General features: G+C 38.9%; 1 protein-coding gene across 3 annotated transcripts in view; it reads left to right on the top strand.

Annotated features, from left to right (window-relative positions):
- Nucleotides 1–3,296: 3,296 nt before the first annotated feature.
- The window catches only part of KAT6A (lysine acetyltransferase 6A), a 114,034-nt gene continuing 89,426 nt past the window's right edge, over nt 3,297–27,904 (top strand). For 2 of the 3 annotated variants that reach the window (XM_047090644.1, XM_047090642.1), the window contains exons 1-2: nt 3,297–3,390; nt 5,964–6,880. In XM_047090644.1, the coding sequence (XP_046946600.1) occupies nt 6,281–6,880 (600 nt within the window). In that variant the 5' untranslated portion in view covers nt 3,297–3,390; nt 5,964–6,280. Of the gene's footprint in view, nt 3,391–5,507; nt 5,653–5,963; nt 6,881–27,904 lie in introns of those variants that run through there. The other variant, XM_047090643.1, reaches the window with a different exon arrangement.

Raw genomic sequence — 27,904 nt, 5'->3', positions numbered from 1 at the left:
GTGATAAAAGTAGTCATTTATAATACAGTGTAATAAGTAAAACAGGCATGTTGTAATGTAAGACTTCTAAGAGAATGTGTAATTAAGGGACATCTGGGTGACTCAGTCTGTTAAATGTCCTACTTCAGCTCAGGTCATGATGTAACAGTTTGTGAGTTCGAGCCCTGCATCAGGCTCTCTGCTGTCAGTGCAGAGCCTGCCCTGGATCCTCTGTCTCCCTCTCTCCCTGCCCCTGCCCTCCCCTGCCAAAATAAATAAACATTAAAAAAAATAGTTATTTAAAAAAAATAGGAGAATGTGTAATTAAGAACTTAATAGAGGAGATTAATGGCATATTGAAAATATTTTAATTCAAAAGAAGGCAAGAAAGAACAGAATAAGGGATGTAAATAAGTGGGCAAAAGGAAATACCTAGTAAGATGGCATGTATAAATCCAAATACAGCAGTAATTATATTAAATATAAATGGACTAAAGCTTTTCCTGTTGAAACAAGGATAGAACAGCTCTCCAATTTTAGGTTTGGCTTAACTCTGCGTAAAATGTAGTTAACAAATACAACTGAAAAGTCAGAGGTAAGTAACTTTCAGCTGCCAATGCCACAAGGCTGAATTCTGCATAAAGTTTAACCAAGAAAAACTGGGGGCACTTGGGTGGCACAGTCAGTTAAGCATCTGACTTAAGCTCAGGTCATGATCTCACGGTTTGTGGGTTCGAGCCCCATGTCGGGCTCCGTGGGACAGTTCAGAGGCTGGAGCCTGCTTTGGAATCTGTGTCTCCTTCTCTCTGCTCTTTCCCCACTAGTGCTCTCTCTCTCTTTCAAAAATAAATAAATGTTAAAAAAAAAAAAAAAAAAGCAAAAGAGACAAACTGTCCTTTCAAGTCTGGGGTTGTTTTTTTAACATGCAAAAGATAAGGACTTTAATCTTTGTTGCAAAACTTTTATTTTGAGAAGACTTGAATGCACCATTACACTATGCAAATGTAAAAGCAAAGATTCTCTATGGAAGCTTTTTGAAATGCTAAACTGTGTTTTGTTGTTGCAAATGGTTTTAAATTTTTGCTACTGTGTGCCTAAACTCCAGTTTGGTCTTTTCACAGGATTGGCTATGAATTAACTTTTCTTTCAAATTGTCCAAAGCAAACACAACTCATCTCTGTATTGTTTTTCTTGTGAAGACCACATACAAGTCTCAAATGAAGAACTCATTTTTCCCCTCCACCCAACACTACTTTTTTTTTTTTCCTGGATGTATTTCCTTTATAATGGCTCCCATTTTACCTGAGAGTACATCTGTCTGATTCATCCAAGATGGAAAATATCCTTTCTATAGATTATCTTGTGTCCCCAAATTTCTCTCCTCATTTGGGGACATGGCTTGGATATAAGTGATGAATGGTGATTCAGTAAATCTCACCACACCACACTTAGTTATCAGTGTCGGTATTGGATATTGAGTTGGCTCGGCTATCATCTGAAGATATATGTTATGTTATTACTGAATGATCTAGACAGTCTGTAGTGTAGAATAATAAGGCTAAGGATTGGAATGGAGAAAAGCTATAGAGAAAGGAAAGTAGAGGTCCAGGAATAAACAAGGCAGGGCTTGTGTTGGGGGTAAAAATTCCATCTTTTTTTAGTGGCTGAAAAAATTTTCATTCACTAGCAACATTTTTTTAAATGTGTATTTATTTTGAGACAGCTAGTGAGTGCGGGGTAGGGAGGAAGAGAGAGAGAGAGAATAGAATCCCAAGCAGTTTCCGTGGTGTCAGTGCAGAGCCCCATCCCAGGAACATGAGATCATGACCTGAGCCAAAATCAAGAGTTGGAGGCTTAACGGAGCCACCCAGGCGCCTCTAATTTTTTTTTTTTTTTTTGAGTCTGTACTGCTTGTACAAGACTATGCTGCTGGAGATGCAAAGAGGCATCGCAGAAGAGCATATGTTTGGGAATAGAGTCATTAAATGTACGCAAGAGCAATGTATCAAGTGCCAAAGGAATAGGGCAAATGGTGAATACTATAAGAGTTCAGAAAGGAGATACACATTAAAATTAAGGCAGTGAGTGAGAGGGTGGTTTTACAAGGGAATGCTGAGATAACATGAGGTATGGGGAGGACAGTTTATACAGAGGGGTACACAGCAGTTAAAAGTCCGGTAGCAGGAATACACTTCCACTAAGAATTATTAAGCATTTAGTATGTCTTTTTGTCATTTACTGCAGAAAAAAACAAAACAAAACAAAACGTATGACTCAATCTCTGCCTCAAGGAGTTTACTAGATAAGAGATAAGACAAAGAAACATACATGCCACCAGAAGACAGGCCATGAAAAGTGCCAGTTCGTGGTTCAGCTTTCAATTTGGAAAAGAGCAATTCTGCATAGGGAATGGGTAGAAGACAAGCACTGGAACAAAAGAGATCAAGCCTTGAAACTCAGATGTGTGCCACAGAAGAGCTGTGTGACCTTGTGTAAGTCACTGGACCTGAGTCTTTGCTGTTTCTTTTAAAAACGGCTTGGTAAGGTCCAACAAGCCTCTCGGATGTGGGGAGGATGAAGTCATTGTGGTGAAAGGGCTTCACACGGGTGTCTAAGTTTCCACCCTCTCCTCCCTCCTCATTGCACCCACTCTTTTTCCTACAGTAGGGTGACATGTGTGGGGTGCAATGGGAGCCAAAAGGGAATGATAAAGGGAGGCAACTTCCTCCCCGCTCTTTGTCCCCTCCCCACTCCCCCAGCTCTTGACCTCGGGTTCCGGGAGAGTTACTGTGGAAGTGGGGTGTGAGCACAGAAGTGGGGAGGGAGGATCTGCTAACTGTAAACAGACATCATCAGGAGTTCAGATAGTCTGGCTACCGGATTTCCGTGCCATACTGAAGCCACCCCACCCATGCGCCTGCCCTCAGTTTCCCCAGCTGTGTAATGGGGATACACCATTTCCTTTTCCCGCTATCTGCCTGACCTAACTGCGTGAGAAAGACAAGAAGGAACCCCCAGTTCTTGGCCTCCAGCCCCATCAGGTCCTCCTCCCACTTTGGCTTTGGCCTTTTGTACCGGCCCCACGTGACCTGCCCGGCCGGCTCTTCCCTCCTGTCCCGCCCCGCCCTCCGGCCTTTCCCGGCTCTCGGCGCAGCTCTTCCCGCTCCTCGCCCGCCCCCCTCTCGTGCTCCCCCTTCTCCTTCCCCCACGCCTCCCTCCCAGGCTGTTACCTCTCCCTCCCCCAGGCAGCCGTTCCCTCGCGACGCTTCCCCTCCCCCCGCGGCTGTTCCGCCGCCTCGCCTCCCCTCCCCCCGGCCGGAGCTCACTGTCTCCAAGATGGCGGCCGTGTCAGTTTGGGGCATCTCCGCGGTCCGGCCCGGGGCTCCGGGATCCCGGCTCTCTTCTCCCCCGGTAAGTAGCCGAGGAGCCACCGGCGACTGCCCCTGGCCGTCGAGCCCGAGGCTGAGCCGCTCCGGAGCCGGCTCCGCCGCCTCGCGGGGTCGGCGGGCCGCTGCAGGCCCCGCCGCGGCCTGCGCCGCCTCCCGCTGCTCTGCGCCAGGCCTCGGGCTGGGGCGCCGAGGCCGCCCCCTCGCGCCCGGCCGGCGCCCGGCTCCCCCCGCCTTGCGGCCCGCGCGCCGCCCGCCGGCCCGGCGCTCGCGGGCCCAACGCCCCCGCCGCCCGCCCGCCGGCCGGGCCCAGCCCCGGGGAGCCGGCGGGTGGGCGGGCGGAGAGCGGCCCAGGCCGCGGAGCCTCGGGCTGGGCTGTGCCGGCGAGCCCGCTCTCCCTCGGGGGCGCGCCCACCGCCCCGGCCCCACCTGCGCCCGGCCGCTCGCTGTCCCAGGCCGGGCGCGGCCCCTGCTGCCCGCGCTCCCGGGTGCTCGCTCTCCGGCTCCGGCGGGGTGCGCGGAGATCCGAGCGGGGCTGAGGCTGCAAGTGGGGGTGACAGGCTGGCGGGTGTTGTGGTGCGGAGGAGGCAGCACGTGTGGTGTTGTGTCTGTCGGGCTGTCAGCCCCTGCGCTGGGAGGGGAGGCGGCGGGCTGCCTGTCAACCTTCGGCCGGTTTGGACGGGAGCTGCCGGACCTGTCAGGCTTCTTGGGCAGCCTGCGTGCCCCAAACGCCTCCTTTGAACCGGCCTCTGTGGGGCTTAGGATTTGGAGGAACCGGGAATGGGAGATACATTGCTCTTAACTCTTTCACGTGATTTCATTGTTAACTTAGTCTTTGGGTTCTGTTTCCATCTGATGGGTACGGCGAAGCTACCCGTTGGCAAGCTGCAGGGTTGTGCAGTTTGAAGTTTTTAAAGTTTCTCGCTCTTTAAAAAGAGAGCGCGAAGATGTGTTTGGGGGTGGGGAATCCAGGCCGGGGAAGGACTGTCGGAAGCAAGGAGTAGTTTTTCTCTAGCCGCTGGTGTACTTTCAGAGAGTTAAAGTTCAAGTCTGCAGGCGCTTTACTGTCTGAAGACCTGGAGACTGGTGAAAACCCTGGCCTGAGAGACAATGAGTAGCTGTCATTCATTCTTTCACCTGCGAGCATAATCAATTAGGACGTTCCCGGCTTCTTAAACTCAGATTGTAGCTTCTCCTTCAGTTTAGCGTTAATGCCTACGTAATGAACGTTCTTGGAGTAATAATACTATGATTTCTATCCTCTCGAGACTCTCACCAGAATGAAGCATAGCTCTCTCAGGGGGCTTCTTTTTAGCCAGCTAATTTAAAAATAAATCTTGGCTCAAGTTTGAGTGTTTACTTCAGCCTTTTTCTTTCCTATCAGAGTTTATAGCACTGTAGCTTTTCTAATATGTTAGTTTTGCTTTTGGTTTTAATATTAATTTTAAGAATAATTGCTGCGGGAGCCATTTTTCATATAATTTTTTAGGTTGTAATGTAAATGCTTCTCAGAATAAGAGCAGGCGTCCTAAAAATCACCTAAGTTACATTTATTTTTGGAAGCAAAGAAGTTAATTGGTTTCAGAATTCGTTATTTTGGTGATTTTTAAAAAGATCTGTATCTGCCAGATTCTTTTGTCTGAAAGAATAATATTGACTTTGATCCTGGAGAGGCAATGTATTTATGTGTTTGTGTTTTACTCTTTCACGTTCATTTCAGGACAGAAATCTTGAATCTATGAGATCTTCTCTTTAGACCTGCTGACAGGCAATATTGTGCATTTGACATGTAGTGTGTGCATTTGAGCCCTGTGATTCTGGGCCTTTCTCATTTCTAGTTGCTATATCTGTAGCTTGGCTATGAACATTTTGACAGTTATTCCTGCCGTTATATTGAATATTAGTGTTTTAGTTTGGTTTAGGAGAAGCTATCAGCATGTTATTCTTGAAATTTGAATGAAATTGGATTATTTTAAAATTCTTTAAGCACTTCTGACACTTGATGATTTTCAATATTTTTGTTTCCATTTGCAGTGTTTACTTAAAATATGAACTTGATCTGTGTAAATAGTATTTTTTTTATATAAAATAGTTAAAATTTTCTCAACGGTTTTCTTCCTTATTTTATTGACTGTTTTTATGCAGTCTGAATGTCTGGAATTTTGAAAGATGAAAGATTCACTCTTACTTTCATTGCAGGATTCTTTCTACTAATCCAGATACTTGTTGAAGTGCTGAATAGTTTCTTGGGGAAAGATGACAAGGAAGAGTTTGAATTCATAGACTGGTGAGCAGAGATTGTGGAGTACAGAATAGTCAGCACCCCTCTGGTTAGTTGTAGCCTAAGGTCATTCATAGTATATCTCATCTTGTATACCTGTTGTATCCTAATTATTCATCTTTTTTTTCATTTTTATTCCAATCCTTTACATACATACATGATTGTTTCAGAATGTTGATAGAAACTTGTTAAAACTCTACAGGTGCTCAATAAACATTTGCTATTTGATTGTTTTTAAAGATTAGGATGTTTCATTTATAGCTTATTTACAAAGTGGGATTTGATAGGAAACTGATCTTGTTTTAATTGTTTTTCAGGCATAAGATGCACATTTTTCTGCTGGGAATGGGATGTTCTTGAGTTCTTACAAGTTCATGAAGAGACCCATGTGTGGTGCTATTGAGAAATTTATTGGGAAATTTAAAGACATTTCAAATAACAGGTTGTTTTGGTTTCTGAAGTAAAAGTGAGGAGGCACTCTGTTTTGTGCAAGGAGGAAGGACTCAGGCCAGAAAACTTGTATGCTATGGTTAACTGGTTCCCAGCTTCCGAGAATGTTGTTTTCCATGGTATAAAACTTACTCAGCATCAGGATAAGGGATAACGACTCTATGGATATACAGAATCCTTCACCATGGTAAAACTCGCTAACCCGCTGTATACGGAGTGGATTTTGGAGGCCATCAAAAAAGTGAAGAAGCAAAAACAGCGTCCTTCAGAAGAAAGGATATGCAATGCAGTGTCTTCATCCCATGGCTTGGATCGTAAAACTGTTTTAGAACAATTGGAGTTGAGTGTTAAAGATGGAACAATTTTAAAAGTCTCAAATAAAGGACTCAATTCCTATAAAGATCCTGATAATCCTGGGCGAATAGCACTTCCTAAACCCCGAAACCATGGAAAATTGGATAATAAACAAAACGTAGATTGGAATAAACTGATCAAGCGGGCAGTTGAAGGCTTGGCAGAGTCCAGTGGCTCAACTTTGAAAAGCATTGAACGTTTTTTGAAAGGTCAGAAGGATGTGTCTGCATTATTTGGAGGCAGCGCTGCCTCTGGCTTTCACCAGCAGTTACGATTGGCTATTAAACGAGCCGTTGGCCACGGCAGACTCCTTAAAGATGGACCTCTTTATCGGCTCAACACTAAAGCAACCAGTGTGGATGGGAAAGAGAGTTGTGAGTCTCTTTCCTCTTTACCTCCAGTGTCACTCCTTCCACATGAAAAGGATAAGGTAAGAGTGGTATACGCATCAGTGTTCATAGAGCTGAAGATATAGCATGCTAGAAAGTCATGTTTCTAGGAAGTATGTAGAAGTTATGTTCAAGTTTTGTGTTTGGGGACTTAGGGAATGATCATCTTTGGTTTTTTTATTGGTAAGTTGCTGGAATTCAGTAGATACCAGTTGCCCTGATACTTTGAAATATTTGACACCTGACATACAGAGTGTATTGATGTACCGAAAAGAACAGATTTAGATTAGAGTTTAAAAGTAGCATTCAGCTTTAAGGCTGTTATAAGTTCTTAGAATATCTTACTGCTGGAAGTTGATGAGCACTCCTAAATGTTCGAGGCTTGGATTTGAAACAAGCAGGTGACTCTAAGAACCTTTTTCCTTTTTTTCTTTTTTCTTGCACATTACCATTAGGAAGGAGTGAGACTGAGTCTCCTGACCCATCCGTAGTTGTAGCTAAGCAAATTTATCAATTCTTATTTTTGTCGTATTCTAACTTTTTGTCATGTATTCTTTGCATATGATGAAGTCCTAAGTGTTATTTATGAGCGGTGTAACTACATGGGTCAGGAAAAAGTATTCTGTATTCCTAAAGTTCTGTGGAGTTGGGAGTTTTGGTACACAGTGGTAATGTGCTGTGTTTTATGCTGTTATTTTGTGCAGTTAAAAAAGTATGCTAAGAAACAGCAAATTTTGGCCTTTCAATAGATATTAGGAGATGAAGAGAATTTTGTCAGTAGCAGTTTTTTGCATTGACCTAGTGTCTTAGCTGTGAATTTATTTCAAGTGTTCTGAATTGTAGTTGTGGGGAGAGTGGTAGTACTTAATGCACATTTTAGTATACAATAGTAAAATAATCTTTATTTTGCCTAAGATCATGGAAGCTACTTCTAGGATGAGAAGATTGTAAAGTTAACACTGCATGTGTTTAAAAATACTTGAGGTTCAGTCTAAATTTATTGCAGTTAGTAACCCAGCTATAGATTTTTGTTTAAATAGCAACTGAAAAATAACAGTATTTTTCTTTGATGAAGTTTTAGAGATCTATTTTAAGGTTCAATTTTCCCAGTGAACTTTGAAATAGAAACATTATCTTAACCATTATTACTCTTGAAATTATTCTGTTAGAATGGTTGTGTGTCATTTGAGCATTTTATTTAAAAGTGTGGTATTAAAATTTCAAGGTGGACAAATAACTGAAATGCTTTACTCTGTAGTCCAGTGCTGTAAGAACTCTTACTGTAAGAGCTGTTTCTTGATCACATATGGCTGAAGTTAAGTGAAATATAACGATTGATTCCAAAAATTGTTGCCAAATGATTTACAGGTTAACTGCATGGAAACAGGAAACAATTTATAGTTTAGAATGAATTCAGTGTTATATCAGTGAATTAGGTATTATAAATTTTTTGCCAGAACACCTGGGTGCTTGCTTTTACTATAATTTCCCTTGCTTGAATTAGATATTTTAATTTTTGAAAATATTAGCCATATATAAAGTATCAATTGTGTATGTATTTTTAAAAGGTAGCCAGTATAGTACACTATGGGACAAATCTAAGTTTTGTCACCCTGGGATTTTACTTTTGAAAGGGGACCTTGAGAACCATCTTATTTTGCAGTTGGGCTGAGACCTCTATATTAAAAAAAAAAAAAAAAAAAAAGCTTAATCCAGTAGAGATTTGTTGGTTGACTTTAGTTAGAAATATCTTTTAGGTTACATAACTGTAATATATAGTGTTGTTAACCGAAGTAACTAAACTTGGAGTATACATTTAAGAATGTATTTTGAGTTTTGTTGAATAGACTTCCTATATATGTGTATGGGTCTGAATTAAAAACTAATTTTATGGTATCTATGGAGTTAGAGTTGATGAGATCTGCTATATATTTTTAAATAGTCTTATTTTAAGTAGTGAATTTCCTGAGTGACTTCCCCCAAAGAAAAGCTCACATTCAAAATCGTAATATGGTGAGGAATTACTCCTCTGAACAGATTATATGTTTGTTCTTTTTATTGTATTTTATGTACTTTCCTTTCTCTTTTAAAAATTGATTGGTTTGCTGTTATGAACCTAGATATTCTCAAAAAAATTATACAGAGTGTATTTGACAGTGATGGAGAAAGGAAAAGATAGGCCAGAAGTACTTTCACATTTAGGCCTTAATTAATTCAGCAAATGGTTATTGAGTGAGTACCTATTGTGGGCCAGGCACTCTGGAACTGAATTGGCATTATCTCAAGTTCCTCTTTATTTTTTTCTGTATCAATTTTTAACTTTTATTGCTTGGAGATACCAGCCTTTGGAAGGAACCGTAGAACTGTATGTTAGATTTTCAGCAACTGAGTAGTGTTTGCTGCTTTTTGTGGGATCAGCTGTGTAGAAATAGTTTTTTTTTTTTTTTAAGAGTTTTTGTGAACACACTTGAACTTAAGTGTGTTTTCACACTGATAAATAGGAAAATCCATGGGATACTATGATCTAAAAGTTAAATCTATGTTGTAAGGGAAATTTCTGAGCTAGCTTTAGGGTTGTGGTAGTTTATGGTAAGTGTATTTAACTTGATGTGTTTACTACGTGCCACGCATTACTTTAAAGCTATACATCTATTAACTCATTTAATTCTCATACATATCCATGAAGTAGGTACTGTTATGTTACAAGTGAAGAAACTGAGGCATAAAAGAGGTTTACTAATTTCTCTAAGTCGCAGAGATATTAAGTGGCAAAGCCGGGATTTGAACTTGGGCAGTCTGGCTCCAATCTTTGTAACAGCTTTAGCAACCTGCTGCCTCTTGGGAGTTGTTACATACAGTGCCTGACACTGCACTCAGGTACACAGTTGTGAATATTTTTGGTGTTAATTCCATAGCACATTCTCTAATTATGAAAGGCCATATGTCCTTCTACCCCCTACCCCTTCTTGGTTTGTGTCCTTTTTTTCTCTTTCTATCATAGAATGAATTCTAAAACTGACTTTGAATCAGTGATAAGAATGTATCAGAAACCAAAGATTATGAAAAATCTAGTTTTGTGTGCCTGCGATGTATAAAAAAATAATTTTGTTTACATGACATTTTATTTCTCTTAAAGATAATTTCTGTGCTTATTAATTTTCATTTTATTTATCACTGAAATTTTCTGATTTGCACTTTGGGATTTGTTGCATGGTTGTAAGTAGAGTGCTTTCATTTTGGACCAAATGTTGCTTTCCCTTGAATTGTGGCATATAGCTGAGAGTGATAGTGTGACACTGGCTTAAATAACAACTTGCTTCTTGAAAATTTATTTGCTTTTGAAAGATTTTACTGTAAGATAATTTGTTCATTTATTTCATTTATTCATATAACAAACATTTAGATGCCTACGGTGAACAATGAATTTAGGATTTAGGTCTTTTTGAGGATTAAGGTAGAGAGATGTGAAATAAATATTTTTGGAATTATTTTTTAGTTTATGAAATACAGCTTTTAGTTTATACATTCTTTTTTTTTTCATATCAATTAAGCATTGTGAATTTCAGAAATAATGAGATGTTTCTTGGGTGGGGCTGTATTATTTGAGATTATGATGGTCTATTTAAAAAATTATCTTTAGGGGCGCCTGGGTGGCTCAGTTGGTTAAACATCTGATTCTTGATTTTGGTTCAGGGCATGATCTCATGAGATCGAGTCCCCGAGTCCCCCTGCTTAGGATTCTTTCTCTTTCCCTCTTTTTCTGCCCCTCCACCCCTCTAAAAAACTAAACACTAAAAAAAATTATCTTTAGACACTGAGTCTTGGAAGGAACCTTTTCAGGAATAATTTTCACCTTGATATCAAATTTCTGGGTTCATTTTACACACAGAAAAATCTAGCTTATGTTCCTTCTTACTAGTCCAGAAAACTGTACTCTTAATGATAACCACGGCATTGAAATGTTATTTTGTGGAGTAGTATTATGGAACAGAGTTATAATTTGCGGAAGCATTACAATTGGAAAGGGAAGAGAAAGTATTGTCAACTAATGTTATTGTTTAGTTATTACCAAGGTAGGTAACTTAGAGTAGAAAGACCAAGCGATACATTTAAAACCTTCTAAAATAAGTTACGTCAGTACAGTAAATTCTTAGTATACTGAATCCAAATTATTTTTCTGAGTGGAATTTGACATTTTAAATTTGTAGAATAAATGGGACTTTGACAGGAACTTAGATTTTTGATGTAGGGATGCAAATATGTTTTCATATTTGAAAACACTGAGTTAAGAATAATAAAGCTTTGATTTAGCTATTTGGAAATGGCCTTTATAGTAAGATTGATGCTACATCAACTTTTGGTGACTCTAACTGGACTGTGAGGAAAAGCTGGCTAGAAATAAAAAATAAAAATTTGTTGCTAACAATTTATCGAGGTAGATTAAATATAAATGGGGTTAGGAATTGACTTTGTCTCAGCAGACTTGTTCTTACTTAAAAAAAAAAAAAAACCCAGAAATTTAAAAATAATTCAGGCAGAGAAATACTTATAATGCAGTATTTATTTAAATTCAATCAACTGTACAGGTAATTTTTGGTCTTCTAGTTAGCTTGTGAGCTCTGTGTGTTTTGGTAATTTTCAGTCCATGGCACCCTGAAAGAAAATTTGAGCTACTAAAGCAACCTTTGGTTTAGCCATTGCTAATCAAAACTTCTATACCTAGCCAATGCACACAACCTAAACATTTTTCTTACACTTAACAGTTACTAGCACTCTACTCTTTTTTGGACTAATTTCTAATAAATTGATGAAATAAAGGGAAGAAATTAATGAAGACATCAGATACTACAAAGTGCTTCAGGAATAGGACCTAGAGGATCTAACCATTTTGACCTTTCTTTGCCCTGTATCAGTAGGCCAAGGGAATGTAAGCAGTTGCTTATAGAAACCTATTAATAGCTAACATTTGTTAAAGGGCTAACAATGCATTGAGTACTGTTCTGAGTGCTTTGACATGTTTTCTTATTGAAGGCTCAGAAGAATTTGACATGGTTAAATTTTATAGGTGTAATATATTTATATGATAGCCATTTAATAACATTTAATAATACAGGTTTTCATTATGGCTTCTCATAAAACACCAAATGGAAAATGTATGCAAAATACATTATCTTCTTGTCTTTGCTGCCTGTTTTTTATTTAGTTCATCCTGACACATGAGCCAGTGTTTTTTTATATTACACTTATCTTTAATACTATGAAAGCAAATAGATAATAGGATTTTTTTTTCTTTCTATTTAGAGTATTGGAGAAAGTATATTTTCTATACTGACTTGGATCTTAGCTATATAAGAGGACTGAATCTGGCTGCCATGTTGGCTGGTTAAAGTAGAATTAAGAAGATTTTTTAAAAGTGAACTGGGAAGTGTTAAAATTAGAATAATGAATACTTTTCATGTTCTGATTTAAACATTTTTAAAGAAACAAATGAATGTTACGCATAAGAATTATTAAGAGCCTCCTTCTGGTAAAGTTGTTTACCAATTGGCTACTCATGGGTGGAGTCAGTTCACAAAGGACCTGCAGCAGATGAATTAGACCTGTGGCGACTTCACCCTTCTGCTTTTCCCAGCTGGAGCAGGATTAGGACTCATTCAGCTGCAGCTGGTTCCCAGGAAAATCTAGACTGCTTCTTCTGGTGTTTTCCTTTGACAGGAAAGTCATAGTTCCCGACAGATGGCTTTCATCAGCACTGTACATAACTCTGTAAATTCAAGTCCAAAGAACTACTCTCAACTTCATTAGGGAACAGGCAAAGAAACTGTTTGTAATATGGTATTATTTGGTTAAGGGTTGAAATTAAGCATAGGGATTATAGTGGTGTAGTATTTCGATTTGCAGAATGCCATTCTGGGTCAAAATAGTTTTTAACTGCTGGCAATAAAAAAAAAAAAAAAAGACCTAAGGAAAAATAAGTCTAGCTATGGTGTTAGGTATATTTTATACTTGGATTATATTATGCTTACAAAATACAGATAAATTCTTTGAAAAAAAGAATCTTTTGCATTTTGTAGAATTTTAAGCCAGTAACAGTCTTGGATAACAGTATTTCTAATCTTATTTCATGAATAGAGAAATTGAGGGTCAAAGAGATTTAAGTGTCTAGCTCAGTGCCATGCAGCAGGTTAATCTGGGAGAAAGTGGTCAGACCCTTCTCAGTTCTTTGCTTTTTTTTTCATTAGGCTGTAGTACTGCTTTAAAGTGTTAGAGAGCAATAAGTATAAAATAATGTATTTCTTTTTTTGTTTAATTTTTTTTTAACGTTTTATTTTATTTTTGAGACAGAGAGAGATACAGCATGAACGGGGAAGGGGCAGAGAGAGAGGGAGACACAGAATTGGAAGCAGGCTCCAGGCTCTGAGCCATCAGCCCAGAGCCTGACGCGGGGCTCGAACTCACGGACCGCGAGATCGTGACCTGAGCTGAAGTCGGACGCTTAACCGACTGAGCCACCCAGGCGCCCCTAAAATAATGTATTTCTTAATGGAAACCATAGAATAAACTCTGGTCTAGAGAGTTTTGGTGGTTTTTATAAACCACAAATATGTAAATCAGCTTGTTTCAGTGTTTGAAGATAGCTGTACATTCTTGAAAGTTGAAGCAATATTTTATCGTTTTGTAAAAGACTGCTTTCTTATGGTCCACGTTAGAGGAATTAGAAAGTGGTCCTCTGTTTTTAGGTATCTATCAGAAGAACATGTTGAGCTACCATAATGCTGGAAGAGAAAGTACTTGAATTTTGAAAGAAAAAAAAAAGGTCTGCTTATAGTTAAGTCTGATTTTCAGAAAGTCGACAACATAGATCTTTGGAGTGACTTGGATAATTGGTTAGAACTTAAAATGTTTAGGACTGAGATAGAAAGGTACAAGCTTTTCTATTAATGAAGTAATTCTTATTAAAGGCATTAAATATGGGGAAAACAGAAATGTAGAGTCTACCATGCATTGTTATGTATACATAGAATCTTAATTCTGGGTGATGATTTGTAATAGGAAACAAACCTTAAAAGAGAAGGCAGCAAACATTATGTTTGTCTTTTTTGGTCGTTTTGACTAACAGTTCATCTCTGCATTATTTTACTTCGTGGTAAAATTTTGCAGTGCGTTACAGTAATGGCAAATAAAGATTGAGATTGGAGACAGTTATTTATACAATAACTGGGTGGTTTTAAGATTATTGGTAAAACTGATTAGGGAGAAAATGACGTAGAAAGAAAATCTGTCAGCTAAAAAACTTAAAATTTTTGTATGTGTGAAAGAAGACAGCTGATTCCTTTGCCATTTACCTTTCGTGCAGAAGGTAGAGATTCCGTGTGTGTGTGTGGCGGGGGGGGGGGGGGAGGGGGGGCGGTGTTATCATGCTTATATTATAGGCTGCTTTTTCCTCCAGGGAATTGTGAACTGTAGTTGACCTGGAGAGGTGCTGTTAAGTTGGTTTTCAATTCTTTCTGCTTAGTAGAGTGCAGGTTTTTCTTTTTCTTTCATTGGCTACAGTGAAGCATTTAACTCCTGAGTTTTCTCGAACCTGTAACAGAACCCTTAGAAACATTATTAAATTTTTTTGTGTGTTGAGTGTGATGCTGTGCTTTAGGGTGGTTTCCCAACTTTTCTGTTGAGCACATCTTTAAATATCTGACTTAGGGTTTAGATCCTCTTTTACCATTTTCCTGCTTTAGTTATTTAATTTCTTCTCATGCCAGTAAATTCTTAAATTTGTAACTTAAATCTAAAGCAGTGATACTAAATCCACTTTTGACCCAAGGAGCCTCAAAAAATAAACACCAGGGCAGTTAAATTTAGCAGTGGGGCCCAGATATGAGATTTTTTAAATTTTGTTTTGTTTTGAGGTCGCCATGTGCATCTTCAGTACAGCCAGGGTTGAAAACCCTCTATTTGAACTTGCTGAGGGGGTTAGGACAGAAGCAGATGCTTTTTACCTAATCATCGAAATTCAGACAAATTCATGAAACAACATACTTCACCCCCACTCTCATGAACACACTTTGAACCAGGACAGTGTACTTATGGAAACCTAAATTTTGTTTTATCCTACTTCCTGACCATAAGTGCCCTAATGTTTCACCTTTCTCTCCTACGCACCTGCTCTTTTTTTTCTCAGGGTCTCCTTTGGTGCATATTCTGGAGAAGGTTCCATGTGTGAGTTTGATGGGTGCCCCCCTCCCACCACTCTAATGCTTTTCTTCTAATTGCTTGGCCTTATGGTTTATCACCTCAGTTACTCGCTTTACTCCTCCAATTGGCAAACCCCAGACTTGACATTAAGCCAATCATTTTTCTCTCCCTGCTTCTTATGGGACTGTTTATCATTTTGAAGAAAATTACACGAACCATGTGGTGGGATGCCACTTACAAATTTGTAACATCTAATCAGTTCTGCTTTGGGATGTATGTCTGTGTCTTTAGTCTGTTCTCTCTGCAGCAGTTCAGTATTTCCTCCAGCCCTTTCACTTTTCTCATTGTCAGCTGACCCTCCTGTATTCTCCTTCACAGAATGGAATCTCTCTGGCCATATGAGCTCATTCAGTTTATACCCCTCCCACACAAACCTACATACGTCTGTAGGTATTTTACCCCCTTTGCTACCTTTTCAGAGGTTATAAAAGAAGTGTCTTGTCTAGAGCTCATCTCTCTGTGTATAGGAACCTGTTCTCTCCTGTCTCGGGGGCTTTGTTCCATCAATAATATTCCCAGTCTTCCCCTTAACGTGGGGAAGTCTCTCCCATCAAATTAGAGTAAAAGCAAACAAAAACACTGCTCCAAATCCTTCTCTACATCTGCACTCTATTGTCTTCCCTTCATTTTGAAACTCCTTGAGAAAAAGTCTGTATTCCATATCTGTTGCAATCTGCCCTTTGGCCTAGAGCACCATTGGAAACAGCTCTTATGGACAGTTTTCAGTCTTTATGTTACCTGACTTCTCTGCAGCATTTATGGTTGTTAACCATTCTCTCCTCCCTTGACCTCTGGGATAATTTTTTGCTAGGTGTCTGTTTCTGCATCTTTGTGATTAATTTATTTTCAGTTTACTGGCTCCTTATCTTTTGCCTGAATCTTATATATTGGACTCCCTAAGGTCCTGATCTGTGCCTACTTGTTTTTCAACCATCTGAGTTCTGTCTAGACTTAACCTTCACTATACTAATGACTAAATTCATAATCTAAACCTCTCTTTTGAGCTGTAGACTTGTATATCCCATAGTGTAGTGTCTTTCCTCAGCCATTTCAAATTCAGTGATGACCCAGATGGAATTTATCACCTTCAACTTGTTCTTTTGATTTCTTACTGTGGTACAAGACATTGACATTGACTCTGATTCCTAAAAGAAACTTTGGTATTATCTTCTACACTTCACTTGCACTTCTTTTGGATTCAGCTCTAGTCTGCCCCCAGTCTTTTCTGCTTCTTTAACGTCTTTTAATTAACTGCTATTCCAGCTGCTACTCTCTCAGTGCAGGTCCTTGTCATTTCTCTCCTGATTTACCTCAGTAGTTTCCTCATTGGTGTTCCTTCCTCCAGTATCCTTTCCCTCTAGTCCACATTATTGCCAAGAATGATCTTGTTAAGAAGTGATTAAGAACACAGGCCCAAGAACCAGACCATCTGGGTTTGCATCCCATATTGGCAGCACTTGCTTTATGGCCTTGGGTAATTTGCTTAATTTTTCTTGGCCACATTTCTTTCTATAAAATGGAGATAATACAGTACCTATCTCAAAATGAAGTTTTGAAGATTTAATGAGTTAATATGTATCAGTGTTGTCTAATAGTGCTTTGTGTGATGATGGAATGAATGTTCTATATCTGTGCTCACTACAGTAGCCACTGGCCATATGTGGCTCTTGAAATGTGGTTGTTTGACTAAAGAACTTTAATTTAATTTAACTGAAATAGCCATATATGTCTAATAGTTACTGGACAGTACAGAATACATAAAATCCAGTGCTCTATAAATACTAGCTATTATTACCATCTTTCTGAAGTTAAACTTACTTCTCTGGTTAAAATTCTTTCGTGCCAAATTCTTTGGTATAGTGTATATAATTTTTAACCCCCTTCACCCCATCGCATTGCTCTGAACTTGTCTACTGCTATTTCTTATGCCCTCTGTGTTCCACTATACTAGTGGTTTTCAAAGTGTTGTCCCAGGGGTTAGAAGTAGTAGTGTCACCTGAAAATGTTTGAAATGCAGATTCTTGGGCCATATTCCAGGCATACTGAATCACAAACTGGGGGGTGGGGTCTAGCAACTTGTGTGTTAATAAATCCTCCAAGTGATTATGATGCATGCTAAGGTTTGAGAACCACTGCACATCCCAAACTACTTGTAGTTCCTCAGATCCACCTTGTTTTCTATTGCTCTTGTTTTTCTCCTGTCTGGAATGATTATCTTTTCTCTTTTCTTCACTGATTAGCTCTTATTTAATCTTGCAGGCTTAATTTAGGCATATCCTCTTTCCATTTCTTTCTTCATTGTTACTCATCCTGCTTCCAGGGTGACTTAGCGCTCTTTATGCCTCTGAGATCCTGTACATGCCTCCATCGTAGCCCATTTCATATTGTATTGTTGCTTTAGCTTGTCTCCTACTAGACAGGGAATTTAGGATCTTGTTTTTTTGTCTTTGTATCCCTATCTGGCACAATGTCTGGTATGCTTTGTAAGTATGTATGGAACATTTTCAGGTGCCAGCACAGTGATTAAGTCCTGGGTAAAGGACATACTGTCTGTGTAATTAACACAGTGATAAGGGCTCTGATGGGGTAAAACCGAGTGCTGTGGAAACACAGGAAGGGGTGGAGAAAACTAGGGAAGTCTTCTCAGAGGAAGTCACATGTGAGAGGTTAGTGAGGTGGGGAAGCAAATGGGTGGGGTGGGAAAGAGTGGTTCCTGCAGAGGGAACAGCATGTACAAAGGCCTAGAAGCAAAACATTGTAGGCTCTTTATAAATGTTTAATTGAATGTGAATAAAGAACCAAATCACACATCTAACTTTTAGATCTTGGTTTTGGAGTCACTACCCTCCCCAGCCAACATTAGTTAGCATTTATTCTTGATATACTGCTTTCTTTGAGCTGATGGTAAGATGTGATAGGGTAACCTCCAAGCCAGCAGGATACGTGCGCGCGCGCGTGCGCGTGTGTTTGCTAGCCTTTTAGTGGTAGAAGATAGGATTTGTTTCATCTGAATCGTGAGTATACATCAGTGGTGGCTGAGGTAAATGAATTGCTCTCATTGCTTAAGAATAGACCAAGATTTGGGGTGCCTGGGTGACTCAGTCAGTTAAGCGTCTGACTTGGCTCAGGTCATGATCTCACAGTTTGTGAGTTAGAGCCTGCGTCGGGCTCTGTGCTGACAGCTCAGAGCCTGGAGCCTGCTTCAGATTCTTTGTCTCCCCCTCTCTCTGCCCCTTCCCCACTTTTGCTCTGTCTCTCAAAACTAAATAAAAATTAAAACAAAACAAAACAAAAAAATAATAGAGCAAGATTTTAAACAAGCAACTTGAAACTTAAGAGCACTGACAAAGCATATCATTAAGAAGGCTGAAAGGCTACCAGCATGACAGCCACAGCTGTTGGTACTTTTGTAGCTCCACTCTGTATTGGCCCTTTTTGCCCTTATTGCTGCCACCCTAGGTTTCCTGTTGGTCTCATTAACACTCCATTGTAAGAGCATCAAGGCCTTGGTTAATGTGCTGTGTAAGCTCCAACTTTGAGTTGCAGATGAATACCTGCTTTCCTCTGTTTGGGATTTTACATATGTAACTTTGAGTAAAAATGTACTTTTTTCTTTGAATGCTTTACAAGTGGGTTGGCTTTGTCATCTATTAACTTTGAAAGAACAATAAAAATAAAGTTTTGTTTCTAATAACTTCAGCTAAGCAGAGAACTCTTCAGCAAAGAAAGCTAGAGAAAGAAAAAGTGAAATAAAATATTTCTCCCTAAAACTTCATATGGGTGGTATAATTATGTTTCTGAAGTGTTTCACAGATGATAAAAGATTTTGGTTTCACATATATCTTCTTTTGCTCTAACACTTTCGTAGTATGGTAGGCCATCCAGGTGTTATGATTGCTAGATTTTGTGTATGCAGAGTTATATGGTTCATTAAGGGAAGAAATGGAACTATAGTCCTGGTCTCTTTCAATCCCAGTACTTCTCACCAACATCAGGCTGCCTCTTGTTCATGAAAATGACAAGCGTTAAAAAAAAAAAAGTGGTGTCTTTTACCGTTTATTACATACATCTGTCAAACCATTTATCAGGTCATACATGTTATTAATCTTTGTATTCACTTTGTAAGATGCTCAGAAAATGTTGAATTGAAACTGTCAGGTTTAAACTGGAAGGAGGAATGATAGAAATCAGGTTGACTTAAAAAAAAAAAACCTATTAACTCTCTTAGTAAACTTAGAAGCTAAACCATTTATCCTCTCAAAATTTATAGCCTCTGTAGATTTAAAAGGGGAGATAATGGGGCGCCTGGGTGGCGCAGTCGGTTAAGCGTCCGACTTCAGCCAGGTCACGATCTCGCACTCCGTGAGTTCGAGCCCCGCGTCAGGCTCTGGGCTGATGGCTCGGAGCCTGTTTCTGATTCTGTGTCTCCCTCTCTCTCTGCCCCTCCCCTGTTCATGCTCTGTCTCTCTCTGTCCCAAAAATAAATAAACGTTGAAAAAAAAATTAAAAAAAAATAAATAAAAGGGGAGATAGAGTTTCAGATGTTTTTTGCAAATGTTTGATACATCAGCTGTAAAGTATCATTTGCTACTTCCTTCAAGATAATATTTGTTCTCTATTACCCATAAAGTATTTTAAAAAGTTTAAGAAATTGTGTTTCCCTAATAGGTAATAATAATTCATTAGTGCATAAAATTAAAAAAGTACAAAAGAGTTCCATTAAAAGTATTCTTTTAATTCCAGTTCCGCAAGCAACCAGTTCCCCTCCTGGGATGTAGTCAATGAGTTTGGTTTCTACCCTCCAAAGAGATTCTCTGTGTATATAAGCAGTCACTTATATATATGTTTTTTTCTCCCATATAGAGCATACCTTAGAGCATACCTTAATACACTTTTCTACATCTTGCTTTGTTTTTCTTCCCACTTAACAATGTATCTTAAAAGTGTGTTCCATGTCATTATATAAGATTTGGTGGTATTCTGTTTTATGGATGTACCATAATTTACGTAACTAGTTCCTCACTGATGGACATTTCTTTCCAATTTTTTTTTTTTTATTACAAACAGTACTCAGTAACCTCCATTGCGCATTATTTTAGACTTGTAGGTTCCTAGAAATGGAACGATTGGGTCAAAGAATATGTATGCCTTTGTAAGTTTGGTATTTCTGAATTTCTCTCCATAGAGATTACCCAACAGTGTATCAGAGTACTTTTTGCCTACATCCTTCACAACACAGTGTTATCAAACTTTTTGATTTTTGGCAGTCTTATAATAAGTGAAAAATCATTATTTAAAAAAATTTTCTTTAATGTTTGTTTATTTTTGAGAGAGAGAGAGAGAGAGAGAGTAGGGAAGGGGCAGAGAGAGAGGGAGACACAACATCCGCAGCAGGCTCCAGGCTCGAACCCACGAGCTGCAAGATCATGACCTGAGCTGAAGTCAGATGCTTAACTGACTGAGCCACCCAGATGCCCCTATCCATTTTTTAATGTTTATTTTTGAGAAAGAGAGAGCGAGAGAGAGCGCGCGTGGGAGCAGGGGAGGGTGAGGGAGACAGGATCCAAAGCAGGCTCTGTGCTGACAGCAGTGAGCTGTATGTGGGGCTCAAACTCACAAACCATGAGATCATGACGTGAGCCGAAGTCAACTGCCTCAGCCACCCAGGCGCCCCAATCCATTTTTGACTGCATTCTTTGACTCTTATTGGAGTTTGTTCTTCCAACCTAATGCCCAGAGATAGCCTCTGATCTGTATTTCTACTACTAGTGTGTCTTAAGCCTGATTACTTAAAAACATACAAACATACATACTTAGAGGTAATCAGAAATTTGTTTAGTTTTTTTTTTTATAACTGTTACATGGTGTTGCTTTGAGAAATATGTAGGTCGTTTTGCATGGTCTTTTGTAAGCCTGTAACAACTTCTCTCTTGTAGTGGCCTGTACTGTTAGATTTCTGTCCTGTAGAATCACCCTCCACACATCCACCCGCTCCCTTGCCCCACCATCTTAGCTTTGTTGCTTTTCTACTGATGGTGGGGAAACCTTGTTTGATTGATTATGTTCACGTTTGTCAGTCTTTTTAAGTGCATGTTATATAGTACTTGCATTTGAAAACTTACATGATTTTGAATAAATATTATGTACTAGATATTTAAGGAAGATTGTCAATTTTTAGATGAACTAAAGGCTCATAGAGGTCAAGTGATTTGCCCAAGATTATATAGCAAAATATACGTGCTTAGAATGTAGAGGCTAATGGAATGGTCAAAAGAAAAAAAACCACTATGAATTCACAGTTGAGATAAACTAAGATTCTGGTAAATTGGTCCAGTAGTTTAAAGTACTTCGCAAATTATTACAACTCTAATTCTGATTATTTTGAGGCTTATATAAGAGTATTTAAGGGCCATACATCTCAGCCTCATCACTTAACTTATTGTTTAATCTTTAAGTTAGTTTATCCTCAAGTGTCAGTTTCTTTTCTGCAAAAGGGATAGTAATAGTATCTAAATTACCAAACTCATCGAGCAACAGCCTTTTTGAAGATTATTTTTAGTCCAGGCAGGTCATAGCTGCTATGGTTTTTTAGCGTTTGTTTCCAGAAACAAATATCAGGAAGTAGTGCTGACTTCCCTTTCTTTTCTTCAGTGAAACAACAAAACAAATCAGTTTATTAACCTGCAAAATACTGCCATTGTATTTTGAAAACTATTTGAAGTCTTTATGAACACCTCTCAATTTTAAGAGGACATAGAAACAGACATCTTGATAGGTTAAAATTGTTCATATACTTTATAATCCATTTAAATTAGGATGGACATTCTCTGGTAATACTCCTTTGGAATAGGCAAAATATTTGAATAGTCCCCCCATTTGGACCTATTTTTTTAGTAACAGTGTTTCTCCCCCTACCCCCATAAAAGAACAAAATAACAAAGAACCCCCTTTGTCAAAGTCATCAAAATAAGTCTTTATGTCTTGAAGCTCAGGATTAGGGTAAGGATGAAGTCCTGGAGCTGCTGTTTTTCCCCATGCAAAGTGACCTAGCTCATATTAGGAATCAAACTAATGAGTTTAATATAATTAAGCACCACATTGTATAGTATGGTTTCTCAAATTTTCATCTGGGAATCTTGTTAAAATTCAATTTTAGGTCTTTGGTGAGGCCTGAGATTTTGCATTTCTAACAAGGTCCCAAGTATTCCATTGCTGAGCAGGATACACTTTGAGTAACAAGTTTCTGTAGGATTGAATCTCTCCTGTACTCTTGACTGGTTGTGTTAAATCACATGCTTATTTTCAGACATGCATTCAGCAGATATCCACAGAATCTCTGTGTTCCAGCTGCTATGCTAGGTACTGGGATTATTATATAACAGGGATACTGCATAGATACTCTGCCCTTAGTCAAATGAGGGAGCCAAGGAAATAACAATAAATTACATGAAGTGGTGATGCCTAAGTCCAGGGAGCTCTGAGAATCTAAGTACAAAAACTGCTTTAAAAAAAAAAACCAAAAAACAAAACAGGAAGAGAATGAAATTGATTTGTCTGATGTATTGACATGTAAGTTCCCAATACAGTGGAGCTTTGAATGATTGTCGGTCTGAGATAGATGTTGGCAGACTTTTTCTTTAAAGTGTCAGAGGATAAATATTTTAGGCTCTGTGGGTCATAGAGTCTCTCATCTCACTTCTTAACTCTGTGCAGAGCAACTGTAGACAATATGTAAACGAATGAGAGTGTGTTTCAATAGAGAATAGACTTTACTTACCTAACAGGTGGTGGCCTGAATTTGGTTGTAGGCCCACGGTTTGCCCACCCCTGCTCTAGAACAGCAGTGTTTTACATTCAGTTGTGAAACATGTTGAAAATAATTTAAAGTAAGAAGTGATTTATTTAAAAAATTAAGGTGGTTATCTCTATAATAACATCACTGATTTATTTGCATTCAAATATACTGTCTGGGAATATGAATTGTTTATACAGTCGTATGTTGGAGATATTGCAGGTTCAGTTGCAGACCAGACAGACCATTGCTGTAATTGCAATGAAATGGATCAAGTGAATTTTTTGGTTTCCCAGCGCGTATAAAAGTTATGTTTATGCTATACTGTAGTCTATTAAGTGTGCGATTGTATTATGTCTAAAAAACCAATGTACTTATCTTAACTTAAAAGTAGTTTATTGGTAAAAAAAAAAATGCTGTCATCTGAGCTGTCAGTGAGTTGTAATCATTGATCACAGATCATTATAACAAATATAATAATGAAAGAATAAGTTTGAAATATTGTGAGTTACCAAAATGTGACACAGAAATGAAGTGAGCAGATTCTATTGGAAAGATGGCACCAATAGACTTGCTTGATGCAGGGTTGCTACAGACTTTCAATTTGTAAAAAATGCAGTATCTGCAAAGCACACAAAGCAAAAGCCCAATAAAACAGTAATGCCGTACACTGGGGGAATATATTTTACCTGTGATTGTCATTTGTCTCGTGTGTATATACTGGGGGAATATGTTGTACATGAGATTGTCATTTGTCATGTGTATATACCGGGGGAAAATATTGTACATGAGATTGTCATTTGTCATGTGTATATACTGGGGAATATATTGTACATGTGATTGTTATTTGTCATGTGTGTATACCGGGGGAATATATTGTACATGTGATTGTCATTTGTCATGTGTATCTCTGGGAAAAGAAGGGTAAAAAACTGCTCTAGGGGCGCCTTGGTGGATCAGGTGGTTAAACATCCAACTTCAGCTCAGGTCATGATCTCACAGTTTGTGAGTTCGAGCCTCGCGTCAGGCTCTGTGCTGACAGCTCAGAGGAGCCTGCTTTGGATTCTGTGTCTCCCTCTCTCTGCACCTCCCTGGCTCATAGTCTGTCTCTCTCTGTCTCAAAAATAAATATACATTAAAAAAAATTAAAAAGTGTGGACAACTGAGTCCCACTTGACCTTTAAAAAAACTACTGCTCTAGAATTTTAGTTTGCACTCCTAAAGAGCAGCACAAATGACTTTTCTCCTTTTATTGTGTGGGGAAAGGAGCCATGACAGGTAGAAGAGTTAGGGAATCTCACATAGTTATGCAGTGAAGTATTTTTGTAAATTGCTTTTTCTGGTCAGTATTGAAAAATATATATAATACAGGACCAGAAGAGGAGAGACCTCCTTGGATACTGAAATCAATTACCATCATTTAGGGTAATAAACAGAATTTGAGCTCTGTTGTTTGCTTTCTGGTTTCACCACTTAATTAGTTGTATTGTCTTGGGCAGATTATTTAACCTCTTTGCCCCTCTGTTTCTTCATGAGATCATGATCCTGCACACAGTTTTGGAGATGATAAGAAACTCTGTATTTGATAGCACCTAGTACAGCACTGGTACATAGTAAGCCCACAGTAGATGTCACTTTCCTTCCCTTCTGACCTGCTTGCAGAGCAGTTTATTGTGTACACTTGGTAAATGTAGACTCAGGTTTCTGACCTCCACAGAGATAGTAACTATAGTCCTGACTGTAAATTAATTTTGATATCCTTAAAATTGCCACTAGGAACAGTTTTCTATGACATTTTTGTAGCTCTGTAGTAAAGTTGGATTTTTTACAGAGCTTAGAATTTAAATTTACAACATTGTTAGTCTCTTTGAGCTGTATTAGTAGAAGGGAAAGGTGACATTCGCTACTGACAGGCTATGTATAGCTACAAAAAATACATATTTATATATGCATATAAAAAGTAGGGGTGCCTGGCTGGCTCAGTTGGTAGAGCATGTGATTCTTGATCTTGAGGTTGTGGATTTGAGCCCCACGTTCGGTGTAGAGATTACATAAAAAAGTAGTCTTTATATATATAGAGAGAGCAATGGCTGATTAGCAGCTTTAGTTGTGCCACCTAAGTCTGTCTCCCATTTCCTTACTTATTAGTTCAGTTCTTTTTTTCGGCTACTGCATTTAGTTGTTTTTAGGCTGGTTTCCCTTCATTCATCCAATAAATATTTAAGGATACCTGACACGTGGTAGGTACCATTGTAAGTGCTGGGGATTTAGCAGTGAACCAAATGGATAAAAATCTCTGTCCTCATGGAGCTTAGATTATCTAGCTAACTGCAGTCTAGACTTCTCTATACTTTTGTCTTATTACTCTCTCTAAAATATCATGTCCTCCCTTTGTTTAGAATCCTCAAGTGTAGTGGAGCTCTGTTGCCTTTTGGGTGAAGTTCAGGTTCCTCAGCCGTTATGCATTGTCATCTGTTGCTACACTCTGCTTAACCCTCTGCCTTCCAACATATTGCAGTTCCTTGCAGGCACTACACTCTTGTGCCTTTCAGTTTTTATATAAATGTATCTCTGCTTGGAGTGTCATTCTTTTAGATGCTCCTACAAACAAACAGAAAAATAGCTGATGCTCCTCTTTTAAGCCTCCACTACCATTACTGGCTTGGTGAGATGACTTTCTTTATGAACGTAACAAACATTCTCGTGGCATGTTAGGCATGCTTGATGCTATGACATTTTTTTCCCTCTGTATTATGATAGTCTATTTATCTGCCTCTCCTAGTGGCATTAAAGGAAAGGGCTGCTTTATATTTCTTTCTCAGTGTCTGTCAAGGGGCCTGGCTCATAGTTTGAAATATTCATTGAACAAATGAATGAAATGCCTGAACTTCAGTCTCTCAACCTGACTGAAGAATATTGGGGGGTTCATTCAATAAACTTTTGAATTTGTGGAGTGTTTACTTTGTGCCAGATAATGGAGATAAATAGATAATTTGTTCTGGGATGAGTCAAAAGAAAGGCTGACAACTTCCTTATTTTCACAGCAGACTATCTTTTTTATTAGACACATACACAAGTGTGTGCACACATGTTACTAATAAATAAGTCTCAGTCAAGTATCCAAACAGTGCTGATGTTATCTTTTTTTAATGTTTTTACTTATTTTTGAGAGAGGGAGAGAGAGAGACACAGAGCACGAGCGGAGAGGGGCAGAGAGAAAGGGAGACACAGAATCTGAAGCAGGCTCTAGGCTCTGAGCTATCACCATAGAGCCTGGCACAGGGCTTGAACTTGTGAACCGTAAGATCATCACCTGAGATGAAGTCGGATGCTTAACTGACGGAGCCACCCAGGTGCCCCATTGTGTTATCTTTTTTTTAAAAATGCTTTTATTTATTTTTGAGAGAAAGAGAAACAGTGAGTGGGGGAGGAGCAGAGAGACAGAGAGGGAAACACAGAATGTCAAGCAGATTTCAGGCTCTGAACTGTCAGCACAGAGCCTGATGCGGGGCTTGAACTCCCGAGCCATGAGATCATGACCTGAGCCAAAGTCGGACGCTCAGCTGACTGAGCCACCCAGATGCCCCTGATGTTATCTTTTTAATGAAGTAGTGTTTTAAACTGTTGAAGAAAGGGGTGCCTGGTTGGTTCAGTCAGTTAAGGGTCTCAACTGAGGTCATGATCTCGCGGTTCGTGGGTTCGAGCCCGCGTCAGGCTCTGTGCTGACCGCTCAGGGCCTGGAGCCTTCTTCAGATTCTGTGTCTCCCTCTCTCTCTGCCTCTCCCCCACTCACGCTGTGTGTCTCTCTCAAAAATAAATAAATATTAAAAAAAAATAAACGGTTGAAAAGAGACCTAAAAATCTGGGGATCTGCAAACCATTTTAGGATCATATGAACAAGGAATATGAGTCCTGGTTTGTCAGAAAACCTTCTGTAGATCTACCTTCTGGTAGATCAAGAAAGTGTCAGCATCTAACTTGCAGAATAGGGTCAGTAGCTTGGAAGAAAATTCTGGAGACCAGAGGGAAGTAGTCTTTAAAAATTACCACATCACTGATACCCTGGGTGGTTCAAAGAATGACACTGTAAAGTCAGAACAACAACAAAAAATGAGCACTGACAACTTTGAATAGAAAGTGATTAGAAGAGATGAATTCTGAATTCAAAAAAGATTTGTGGATACTTAATTTTATTTATATTTACATTTTTCTTTTTTGTATGCACAAGATTGATATATGATAAAAATATGTCAGCACTTTCAGTAAGTTTATTATTTTTTAAAACTAATTTTTTTAAGTTTATTTTGAGAGAGGGCATGAGCAGGGGAGGGGCAGAGAAAGAGGGGGACAGAACTCCAAGCAGGCTCCACACTGTTAGCATAGAGCCTGGTGCAGGGCTCAAAACCTGAGCCAAAACCAAGAGTGGGACACTTAACTGACTGAGCCACCCAGGTGCCCCTCGGTAAGTTTACTTTAAAATTTTAAGTAATAAAAGAGTTGGGGGAAAAAGCTGGGGAAAATGGGAGTATAGGCAATTGGTAATATTTTTTGCACATCCCAGAGGTCCATAGTCATTTGGATGGTTTAGTTACATACAAAATATATTTTAAACAACTGTGTTTGCTCATTATTGTATTGCTTGTCTTTAAAAATGTGAAGGCTTATATATGGAAGTGCTGAATTACTATATTGTACACTTGAAATTAATATTACATTGTATGTTAACTAACTGGAATTTAAATAAAAACTTAAAAAAATGTTCACACACAAAAAATGTGAAGGCTTGTAAATGTTTTCTTTTTTCCAGTTAATAGTAAAGTTTTGACCTTTTAATGCTACTCTTGGAGAAAATTTTTTGTCTCCCCACTCTCACTTTTATAGTAGAGCTATCTACTCATAGACCTCCTATTTCACCATCATTCCTCTTTTTTGAAATAGTAGATAAGTCATTTTCATATTGCAGTTCTCTTTGAATCTTATTTTATGGATGTTATTCTTTAAAATTGTATTTGTAACCATT

This window comes from Lynx rufus, unplaced genomic scaffold (assembly GCF_022079265.1).
Source record: "Lynx rufus isolate CCGP_SWC_20201006 ecotype Redwood Valley unplaced genomic scaffold, mLynRuf1.p SCAF_3, whole genome shotgun sequence".
Lineage (NCBI taxonomy): Eukaryota > Metazoa > Chordata > Mammalia > Carnivora > Felidae > Lynx > Lynx rufus.
The sequence above is the reverse complement of the archived record's forward strand: the minus strand, read 5'-3'. Positions and strand labels throughout refer to the sequence as shown.